Raw genomic sequence first — 11690 nt, forward strand, 5'->3', positions numbered from 1 at the left:
CGCTAGCTCCTCCACCAGCCCTCCCTATGCCACATTTATGATGTCTGAGCTCCTGCTATGACTATTCCAGTCCCATGATGTCAACTTGGACTTGGCTGTTAAATAGGCCTCCTCTCCCTGGGGCTAGCACAAAGGAAGCCTGTCGAGAGGCAGCCAGGCTTCCTGACCACAATTTCCTGCACCTTTGCTCAAAGTGCCACACGTAAAAAATTTTATGGCTACTAATCAAACCAGGGCTTGAAATCACAGAGGGGGATGCTGACTGTCTGCCCCCCGCAGCCCTCTTTGTTTGATTAGCCGTTGTATCACTCCGGTGCTCTTTAGGATCTGAAATAAATGCTAAAGTGAATTTCTGCACAATAAAATTCACAATAACAGCCACTAAATAGGGACGCACTGGTAACCACTTCCTGTAATAAAGTCCATATGTCAGCTTGACGCATTGCACCAGAGACTCAGGCCCTTCTCTCTTTGTAAATGCGGAAAAGCTTTTGTGTGCAGGCGACAGAGCTTCACCTGATGATAGCAGTGGAGTCTGGGGCCTCACAAAAGCAGGCAGGTGGCTCCAGGCTCCTGCCTCACCAGGTCGGCTCCTGTATCTCTGTGTGACCTCTCACCACAAAGTCTTCCCCGGTATGCCTGGTACTCCTTGTCTGCTTCCAAGGTGAAATTCTCCTTCTGGATTTGGGACCCTTGACAACCTGAGCTGCCTCCTCTCCCATGATACTTTACTCCTTTTCATCCCAACATACACCTCTGCTGCAGCCTCCTTCTCTGGAGTCTTGCTGAGAAAATTCCAACTGCCTATGGACCCCATGCAGAGACAGTCCTTTTTGCTCCAACCACTACTGTGCTCCCATTTCCCAGTCTGGTCCTCACCCAACTAAAGGCATCTAGTGACCCACTTTCCCCAGGATAACATCAACTCCAGCCAGCACAGCCCTTTCCCCTTCCCGCCTGACCACCCATGGCACTGAATTCTGACCGTATGGTGGTCAGACAGTAGCATCCTCACTGGTCTTGGTCTCAGGTACACAGAAGCCCTGCCAAGCCACTCTTACTGAGCTCTCTACAAGAACAGAGATGGGTTCCACCTCTTCCTCTCTCTGAGTTCTCTGGATCTTTTCCAGGGCAGCTCCACCTTCCTAATACTGCCTGTGATGTTCCAGGAAGGGCCTCTCTTGTCCTAGAAGTTTTATATCAAATAATATTTTTCTATCATCGTTTTCTCTTTTTGAAGTTGCCCAAAGCAATGGCCACAAATTCAAGAGTTGAATGTGAATGTCATATCCTTCCAGCTTTGTGAGACTAGGCCAACAGCTGGGCATCGGGCTTTGCCTGAGTCCACTCTGAACCCCATCTCCCCACCTCATCCAGACATTTCTTCCTTTTCCCAGAGGACTCCCCTTGTGCTCACTGGGTAAGGGAGCTGCACCACCACATCACCACATTATCATATGCAAACCTGCCCCTGAGGGGATGACCTGCTCATCAGGAACATTTTGGCAACGTACAGCACACTTTGTGTCCTGGCACACAAAGATACAAGGTACAAGAGCCAAGGCGACTCATCACTGACAGTATTGTCAGCCTGGACACTGATAGGGAATGTTATCGAGCTATTGTTAACTAGCTGAGCAAATGTTTCAGCCCACGGGCATCCCCGAAACAGTGTGGCAGTTGCTACCCTGTAGCCAGCTTGTCATCATAAATGGGTCTCCATTTTCAGAGAAACTTGAACAAAAAAGATGGCCCTCTAAAGCCCAGGGCTCTTGAGATATAGAAGAGTTGTTTGCTTGGCACTAGCACTCTGGTCACCTTCCAAGAAGCAATTTGGTGAGGCCTGACTTTGTGTTTAATTAAGTAATTAATTAGCTGTTAATTTGAGTAGATAATATACACACATGGGAAAAAAATCAATCAGTACTAAAGGTTTTCTTTCTTTTTTTTTTTTTTTTTTTTGAGATGGTGTCTCGCTCTGTCACCCAGGCTGGACTGCAGTGGCACGATCTCGGCTCACTGCAAGTTCAGCCTCCCAGGTTCACACCATTCTCCTGCCTCAGCCTCCTGAGTAGCTGGGACTACTGGTGCCCGCCACCACGCCTGGCTAATATTTTTGTATTTTTTTAGTAGAGATGGGGTTTCACTGTGTTAGCCAGGATGGTCTCTATCTCCTGACCTCATGATCCACCCACCTTGGCCTCCCAAAGTGTTGGGATTACAGGCGTGAGCCACCGCGCCCGGCCCATCTTTTTTCTTATGTTTTAAGTCAGGCATCATGGAAGAATGGGTGGTGTATAATTTGCATAGTCTCCTTTTGTTCATAGCAGCGAGAATATCGCTGGGTGTCTATTAGCTGAATCTTGGCAGTGTGTCCTCCTAGCTCACTCAACTTTTAGCTTGCAGGCTGGGCTCTCAATCAGGCATGGAACAAGCTGCCATGGACCTGCCCTGGACAGGCTCCCAGAGACTGCTGGTATCTCCCCAACTCTGCCATGAATCCCAACTTCCCTCAATTCATATTAGGATTGCTAACTGCCTAACATGATCAGGGTCACACATTGGGATATTTATTTACACGTACAGTTTAAGGAAAGAGCATTTTCTCTTCTTTCAGTTGGCTATTAAATTGGAGGAGATGTCTGCTCAAAAGCAATGTCACAACAATAAACTTAAAAATCCCTAACATTGGAAAGTGCTTAAGAGAGTGGCTTAGAGTTTCTTAATCAACCTATTATGTATGGAGACAGGAGGAAGGTCAGGCCTTCACAAGTGGCTCAGGAGATTTGTCAAACACATCTTCCTAGCTGTAGGAGACAGCCAGCTTTGAGATCGGTTGACAGTGCCAAAACAGATTAGGTTTCCCCAGAATTGTTAGAACACGCACCTGATTCCACCAGGGAGCTGGGCAGTGGGGTAAAAGCTGCCTCCCTCCTTGCTGATACAGACATCAACAAGCCCTATTGTAACCACACTGGTCCACACCCCGTTGGCACTCTTACTTCTGTTTGTGTGGTCTAGATTTGCAAATCTAGGGTGATAACAATAATAGTAGCTAGCATTTACTGAGCACTGACACGTGCTGGGCACCATATTCAGTCTCTTATGTACATTATTTCATTTAATCCTTGTAACAACCCCATAAGGTGGGTCCTTGTGTTATACCAACTTTTCAGGTAGAGCAATGGAGGGTTCTAAAGATGAATCGATTGGCCCAGGTAGAGTTAGGGTTTGAATGAGGAAGTCTGTGCAAATATTATATGCTATGCTGTCTCATAATCTGCATATGTTTAGTGCTCTAAGTCTTTTTGGGGTGTTTACCTTAGGACTGTAAGATAGGGGTGGCATTCTTTAGTACAGATTCACCAATGGGCTTTCTTTTCCAGAGTCGCATGCTGGTGGCTTCTCCACTGCGTATCTGTATTATTTTATGAGGATTGAGAAACACACACACACACACACACAGTGTTTCATGTTTCTTGCAAACCCAAATTAGCCCTGAAAAATGTCTCCAAGTCTTGTCAGCAGCCTTAAAAATGCAAAACAAAATTGGCCAGCTTCCTAAAAATGCCACTCCCTAGCACGCAGGTCCCAGACACGTTTGCACATGCATCTTCATGGCTTTTTAGGCAACCTGACCTTCTAGAAGTCTGGCCCAGGCCCTGCGGAACTGCAGCCAGTGTGCATACAGCTTGGTCTCCTGGCTGGTTACGGATACTCACGTTGATTTGCCACAGATTTTCCTTTGGTACCACTGCTTGCAGTTGGTGAAGTACTTCCTATTAGTGCCAATAACCTTCTGCACAGCACACACGTTGGGGCTGAAAACAAAAGCAGCAGAGTTAGGAAGATGATCAGCACATCCACCCCACTTTAATGACTCCCATCATGTTGGCCTCCTTGGGTCACTGGAACTTTCTAGAGATAGAGGAGAGACAGTCATTTCAGTCTTGGTACTGGGGGTATCTTGGGTTTAGACTTTGGTTCTGTTTACCTAGATTCCCATCAGCCCCCATGAAAGCTTCCCCTGCAAAAATTGTTAAAATCTCTCTTACATATTGATGTAACTTCATGTACATATCCTTCTTTGACATGGGCAATTGATAAGTGTAAACAAAAGAATCTCTCAGGCAGCTCTCCATACAGACATGCTCTGCATCCCTGGGCCAGCTGCTTGGCTCCCAAAGACAAGCCATTGTTACTGTCCATCCTATAAACCAGAGGCTTTATAGCTGGTTTAAAGCATGGCTGGTTGCTGTCAGGACCCTGATAGGGGATGCTCTCCCATTTAACTCTCAGTTGTTCATTACTTAGATCCCAGCTCAAGTCCCACTTCCCCCAGAGAGCCTTTCTCCAATATCCCAGATGACATGCTGCTTTCCATCCTCTGACAGTGGATATGGTCCTTATTTGATGTTGGGTTCCAAACAGAATTCCTGTAAGTGACGCGGGGACGTGGGGGGTGTCTTTTCTCTGCATCTAACACTCAACAGAACCTTGAGGACAAGTGTTCTGCCTTGTTCTGTTGTTCACATTCTAGATGGGGCCTAGCATCCAGGCAGGGTGTAGAAGGAGCACGAAATGAACTTGTTGAAAATACTGCTCCCCAAACTATCCAGATCCAAAAAATCCTCAGGGACCCTGTGAAAAAGCAAGTGTAAACGTCTGGGGGTTCTGCTAAGAAGCCTTTTCCAGAATCATAGGATTTTGGTTTTGCATGTTTTATTCAAGTATACCAAGTCCTGACCCAAACCGTGCTCAGGCCAGGTGATTGTGAAAGCTTCATTAGGAGCCCCTAGGGAAAGGAAGCTACTGTGCTACGTGGTCAGAAGAGGGTTGATCTTCCTGAGCCGGAGGCAGGCATGCAACTGACTGAATCACAAGTCAGAGGAAAGCAAAGAAAACAAACAATACTGAGGGCTTTCACAAGACCTCCGAGCTCAGAGAACTTCAGGTATCACCCAAAGGATGAAGTATTTCTTTAACATCAATTTCCCTGTTTCTTTAAGAATGCCATCCACAGGCATCACTTGATGTGCAGCGTATTTGTTAAGAAGACACCAATATTGCAGTAAGAACTACACCTACTGTCCCCATCATGATTCCTCTGCAGGAACTTGAACAATTCTCAAATATTCAGAGTCAGGCTTTTGGGTGGGAGTCCATTCTGCCCCTTCATTTCTCTGCCCTGTCTCTTCTACGGTGATATGACTGTCACCTCTTGGCCAGTTTTTTGTTCAACAGGTGAAAGTGAGTGGGCCCAGGAGGGACAATGAGCATTAATGAATCCATGTAAGGATCTAGGGGCAAGAGAAGTGAAGGCTGGAGAAGGGACCACAGCCAGCAGAGGCCCATGCCTCCCTAGTCTTAGCTGGGGCTGACCAAATCCTCCAGATTTCTGAATACCTGGTTTCTGTTTGCTGCCTAGGATTCACAGGTTAGACAGTCCCTGAACAACCCCTGAAGAGTCCTTGCTGGCCATACTCCAGCCCCTCGTCCTATTTATTGTTACAGAATCCCAGAAGCTCTTCAGTCTCATCAAGCAGGAAACAATTACTGTCAGTGAATTCCCTGCCACTTTCCGTAGGCGTTTGGCGAATCTTCAATGAGTCTCTTGTGGATGTGGCTCCAACATTCCTTTGCTGAATGTTTCCACTGCTGCTATCCTTGTGGCAGCAGCAGAGGCTGGGGGCGGCTGTGACCCTCTCCTTCTCACATCGGGGAGTGTGGGTGGGCTGTGTACATAGGAAATTCATGCTGAAGCTTAATTGAAATAAGCAAGTCACTTCTGGGCCTCAAGAATAACAGCATTGATGTTCAGCTTAGATTTGAAAACCAAGTGCTTCAGGAAATTCAGTTCAGTTTTTGGTTGTTGATGTTTGGAAGTGTGATCATATTTTTACTTCTCTTTCAGTATTATTTTTCCCCTTCCCTATATCAACACAGTTATAGCTGGGAGTCAAGAGACCACATCATAGTTATTGCTCTCCCAACAGCATTCTGTGTCTGAACTAAGTCACTCTCTATCTCACTAAGCTGCAGTTTCACCACCTGTAAAATGGGAACATGAACAGTAGATCTCACTGTGTTGTGGTGAGGTCGAAAGCAAAAGTGGCAAAATCAAGTGCTGCGCACAAGCAAGGCACAGCTATTTCTTCCTTCGTATCAGGCAGCACGCTGCAATTCCTTAAAATAGCAACGTTTTCCTTCCCTTTCTATCAGTTTTCACTTTGAATGAAAGGCTGGAGCTTGAACAACGTTATCCATTTGCACAAGGTGCCACAGCCATGTGTGCCAGGCCAGGCAGCCCTGTGGCATTAACAGGGACAGTTAGATCAGAGTAAATACAACTGTGCCTGCAACCATTTTGCCATGGTTCATGTGCCTGCGCATCCAGATTCTACTGGGAGAGGGGTGCTCCTGTGACTTCTTAGATTACTCTGCCTATCAGAGATTACAATAGGCCTTTCCAGCTGTGCTGCAGGAAGCTAATTAAGAGGATTCGCCTGCAGGGGTATGGTGGGGAAGTTGATCTAATATCTGGAACTCATAATCAAGAGCATCTGCATTTAAGAAAAAAACCCTATTTTCCAGCTGGTCAGCACTCTTCTGGGCTCTGAAGGGAAAGAGGTTTGCTATAAAGATGGCTCTTGATGGAAAGCCCTCAATACCTTTGAGGATCCTTCACTGTGGCTGTGCAGAGAGATGCCCTTACAGGTGACACGGTTGCAGGGCATGCTATAAGGATCTTCTCCTGACTTAGGGGCGAAGATACAGAAGAAATAGAACCCTCCCAGGCAGGTTGAGGCACCCAAACATAACACAATTCATTGGCAGGAAAGGCAGAGAGACCAACGGAGAGGTGGGCAGAAATAATAAAAACGCCAGTTGCTTGCATTTTGATGTTGAGGCCTCACATCCCTCTTGTCTTTCTGACATCCCCCCTCACTCTATTCTGCATGCTGCCCAAGTCAAAGGTGATTCTCCCACTTCCAGAAAGACCCCAGGATATCCGCAGTATTCTCCTCTTTCCAGGAGTGTGTTGAGGCTGCAGCCGGGCCTGGTTTGATTTCACTCTGCAGGGTGGCCAGATGTGCTCCCAGTAGGCCCTCTCCCCCAGAGCCCCAAACTCCTGAAAGGCCTAGACCATAAAGCCACAAGCAGAGGAAACAAGAGCAGCTATGCCCTACGAGGGGCAGCCTGTACCCATACCCAGAGCACTCCTAGTGCAAGGAGACAAGACTGTCAGGGCCTATGAAGTCAACTCTATCACCCCCCAACAATGAGTTTTGATTTGAGTACAGATCTGCCCAGTCTCTTGGAGGTTTGGGCATTGCTTGTGGGTGTGAATGCCAGACGCTGATGGTATTTGGGCTGCTCTGAGGAGTCACTACAAGATTCTACTCATATATAGTTTTACCTAGTTATGAAAAAGAAGTTGGTGCAACCAGGTAGGCTGGAAGCTGCAGCAAAGCCTGGGTATGTGTGACGCAGGTATGGCCTGGTTTTTGAGGTAGAAATGTTGCCTGCCTCTGCCTGGGTCAGTATTGGGGCCACTATCAGACCAGACCTTCTGCTTGAGTTTGTCTCCTAAAGCCAACACATCTTCAGGGTCTCAAAGGAATTCCTGCAATGATAGTGTCCTACATTTACAAACCCAGCTATTACTTTAAGACAGACTCCAATCCTGGCTTCAGTGTACACTTCAGGACTGTGGGAAAGTGGAACCACTCAGGACTCAGTTTCCCCATTTGAACAGTGTGTGTGACGGCCCAGTGCATTCTCCTGCCCTTCATCGGGCAGGACAAGAAGTGCCACATTGCCCTTGCTGTCCCCAGAGAGTAGTGTCGGGTGCCAGCAGTGTCTGAGTGCAGGGCCTGGCCAGGAGCACAGGAGTCTGGGGCATCTTAGATGCTGCCACCGTGTGTGGCCCAGGTTCTTGTCTGGAGTCGCTGGCCGGGGGCCTGGCTGGGTTGGAATCGGTGTACTGCTGGGTGGGCTTTGCCCTTGGCACCTTCCCACGGTGATTACGGCCAAAGAGTTGCCATTTCCCCCTTTCTCCAGTGGCTGGGAGGAGAAGCTGAAAGCGCTGTCCGTCTCAGGCTCTTGGCCTAAGTCGAAGGTCTCCGGTCCGCTTCCCCACTCCCTTCTTCTACAAAGCGGCGGCCGCCCGCTTTCCCTCCATGGTCCCCCACCTCCCTCCCTCTCTCCTTCCACCGCGTGCAGGGCTGGTGCCCGAGCGCTCCACGCTGCAGGCTTTTAGTTCGGGCTTTGTCCCCTGCACCCCCAGCCCACTTCAATGCCCCCAGCGGCGTGCGCTCCGAGCCCCGACGACCTGACCGCCCGCGGCCCCTGTCCAGGCGTCTCGGCTTACCCGTGCTGGCGGCCCCGGAGCCTGCTGTGCTGCAGCACCAGCTGGTAGGGCGACTTGGCGGGACCCGCCAGGGTCGCGGCGGGGCCCAGGGCCAGAGCCAGGGCGAGGGCCAGCAGCCGCAGGAAGAGCGCCATGGAGCGGGACGACGCGCACCGAGCGAGCTAGCTACCGACGGGCGAGCGGGCGGCTCCAGGGAAGTGAGAGCGCCTCCGCCGCCCGGGCCAGGTTAAGTAAGCGGCGAGCGGGAGGGAGCGGACGCCGGGGGCGGGGAAGCTGGGCCGGCCCGTGCAAGGAGGGCGGGCCTCCTGGTGCCTCCCAACCCACGCGCCCCCGGCTGCCCTGGGCACCCACCCGCTCCCGCACTGTGCCCGTGCTCAGTTTTCCCAGCCATTGCCCTCACTGCCAGCCCTCCCTCCCTCTCTCCCTCGCCACAGGCTCCCTCGAACCAAGGGTATAGGTCCCTTAGGCCTCCTGTGGCTGCTTCCAAATGGGGACCTTGGGACTGAGGGACAGCTGTCTCTGGGGCTTGGGTCCTGCATGCTGGGGGCCCGAAGATTCCCTCACTGATCTTGAGGCCACAAAACACTGCAGGGAGGGGTGAGGGGAGGCAGTGCTGATTCCCAAAACACCATGGCCCATCAGACTTGTTTCTGCACCCCAGGAGCCGACCCCCCTCCCCAGCTCCTCAATCTCTAATCCCTCCACCCCCACCCCACCTGTCATGCTCATTGAAAGACAGATGAGTAAATGCTGTGATCCACAGAAACGCCAAAAATGTGGGGCAGGTTTTGTTGGGCTCTAAGCTGCTTTTGGAGCCCGTGGGGAAGGGTGGGGTCCTCACCTTGGTACTAACTCATTCCCTCCTTCAGTAAACATCTCTGCAACAGTACCTGCCAGATAGATTCTGCAAAGGCAGGAGTCCTGCCCTGGAGGAGCTCAGGGCAGGTAAACAAACTGTCACATGATAAAGAAGTGATATTTACCCAAGCATCTATTAATCACCCATCAGTTACTTGGCACTGCTAGCCCTGGGGAGACACAGATGGATAAATAGAATGAGTGAGACCTAAGCCCTTTGTGAAAAAGCTCCAAATTGGGAAGATCCATAGCCCAAGCCAATGATGTTCCATGAAGAGTAGCTGGGGCTTTGGGAGCTGAGAGGAGGCACCTGGCCCTGACAGGGTGATACCTGCTCTGAGGCCTGAAAGATGAAAAGGAGTTAATCAGGTAAACTGAGGCATGCATTCAGGAAACTCAAGTTATCTGGTTGGCTGAAGCACAGGGAGGTGGAGTCAAGGGTAGAGAAGAAGGGTAGGAAGGTAGCAGGTCCCAGACTCCAGCTAAGAGCCCAGTGGGTGATGGGTGGAGGCAAGTGACATGGCCAGTGTCATGAGAGGCTTAAGGAGGCAAGAAGAACAGGTAACCAGGAAGGGACCATGGGAGAGCTTGAACTATGGTGGTAGAGGCAGAGATGGGGAAGGCTGGGCAAATGTGAGGGGTGTAGGAGGTAATATTCTCAGTAGAATTTGGAGTCTGTATACAGGGAGAAAGGAGAGTCAAGGATATTGTAGGGTGTTTGTGGTCTGGACATTGTGGCAGGTGATGGTGCCATGTTCAGAATGAGGCACATGCAGGGTGCAGGCTTGCCGGGTAGGAGAGGAGGGAACAGGTGTGGAGAGATTTTAGTGGTAGCATTGATTAGCTAGTGGAGAGGAGGAAACAGGTGTATGGGAGATTTTAGTGGTAGCATTGATTAGACTTGGAAACCCCTTGGGCATGCAGGGTTAGGGAGGGGGAGTAGCGCTAACCTCGAGGCTCATAGCTGGCAGGAAGGGATGCCTGCGCTGGGCACCCTGGTGAAGGTGCACATTTGGGTGTGTGAGGAGCGTGCTCCATTTGTGTTCACATTATGTGTGAACAAGCCACCTGCATTTCCAGGAGGGATGGACAAGAGGGAGCTATATTCAAAGGTCTTGAGCTCAGGATAGGTATGGGGATTGGAGATGCAGATTTGAGTCACCATTATGAGCAGGTGGTAGCTAAAGTCATGCACTGGATGAGCTTCCTCAGGAGCAGGTGTTGGAAGAGAGGAGGAGGAGGAGGAGGAAGGGGAAGAAAAGGAGAAGATGGGTTCAAATACCAGTCCTTCTACTTCCTAGCTGTGTGGCCTTGGGCAAGTTATTCAACCTCATAGAGAGGATAATCAAACCTACCTCACAGGACTCTAAACTAGATTACATGATACAATTCGAGTAAAATGGCCAATAAATATGCATTGCTATTATTATTATTACCTCTCCCCAGGAATTGTTCTATATAGTAGGGTTCAATGAAACGATATGATAGTTTTGAGCAACTACAGAAATAATTATCTGAAAATGCTCATTTCATTTATTGAAAGCAAAACATTTCTCGGTTTCAGCATGACTGCTTGGCATAGGATGATAGGAAGAACCCAAAGGGATTCAAGCTCAGGCTGACTCCCAGAACAAGTTTCCCCTGAGACCAGTAGAATTTGGCTGCATTGCAGTTTCTAGGAAAAAATGCTCCTTGTATGTAAGAGGCCAGGAGCCCTGCCATCTGGTTCCAGCTCTCTCTCTAGCAAGATTTAGGGCAAGTCAAGCAAGTTCACTGGACCTCACTTCTCTAGTCTGCAAAACTAACATTCGATGACTTGAGTTTTTCCATGAGCTCAGTAGAGAGATTGCAGTAATACTTTATTTATGGTTTAGATATTTTTTAAAAATCCCACCTCCATGCCCCACCACCCATCCCCTCTTTCAAACATGAAAAAACAGAATGCTGTGAGTATAAACATTCTCCCACCTGAGGTTGCTGCTTCTTTGGAGACAAGAGTGGTGCTGCTGGGGGTAAGAGCAGGGACCCTCCATCCCCAGATGACCCAGAGGCAACCAGGCAAACACAGAGCACCAGAAACCCTGTCATTTGAGAAAGAATTTTTTCCTTCCAGATTAAACAGTCTAAACAGGAGAAAGTGAGGCTTGCTTGGAAAAATCTTTACTAGACTTTTCCAAGCACTTTTTAAAAAATGACTGCTTTTACATTTTGTGGCACGTGAAAGGTCACCAAAAACAGTTCAGTTTTTGAAAATAATCCTGTAGGGTATGACAACAAGCTTTATGCACCATGATAAATTAGTAGTTCTAACAAGTTCTTCACAAAGGAACCTAGGAAAGAAACTGGTTCTGGGCCTGTTGGTGGGAGAGCTGGCATCTGCAGCCCAGCTGACCCTGGGCCTGCCTTTTCCTTACTCCCTAAAGTTCCTGGTGATGCTTGGGCATACGTGGAGACAGAA

The 11690-nt window shown here is 49.2% G+C and overlaps 1 protein-coding gene across 2 annotated transcripts in view; it reads right to left on the reverse strand.

The window, feature by feature from the left end:
- TGFBI (transforming growth factor beta induced) overlaps nucleotides 1–9408 on the reverse strand; it is a 34589-nt gene extending 25181 nt beyond the window's left edge. The window contains exons 1-2 of one of the 2 annotated variants that reach the window (XM_055286171.2): nucleotides 9358–9408; nucleotides 3723–3821 (exon numbers count right to left, since the gene is read on the reverse strand). In XM_055286171.2, coding sequence (XP_055142146.1) covers nucleotides 3723–3821; nucleotides 9358–9365 — 107 coding nt within the window. In that variant the 5' untranslated portion in view covers nucleotides 9366–9408. Of the gene's footprint in view, nucleotides 1–3722; nucleotides 3822–8374; nucleotides 8577–9357 lie in introns of those variants that run through there. The other variant, XM_055286169.1, reaches the window with a different exon arrangement.
- Nucleotides 9409–11690: the final 2282 nt, after the last annotated feature.

This window comes from Symphalangus syndactylus, chromosome 7 (genome assembly GCF_028878055.3).
Source record: "Symphalangus syndactylus isolate Jambi chromosome 7, NHGRI_mSymSyn1-v2.1_pri, whole genome shotgun sequence".
Taxonomy (NCBI): Eukaryota; Metazoa; Chordata; class Mammalia; order Primates; family Hylobatidae; genus Symphalangus; species Symphalangus syndactylus.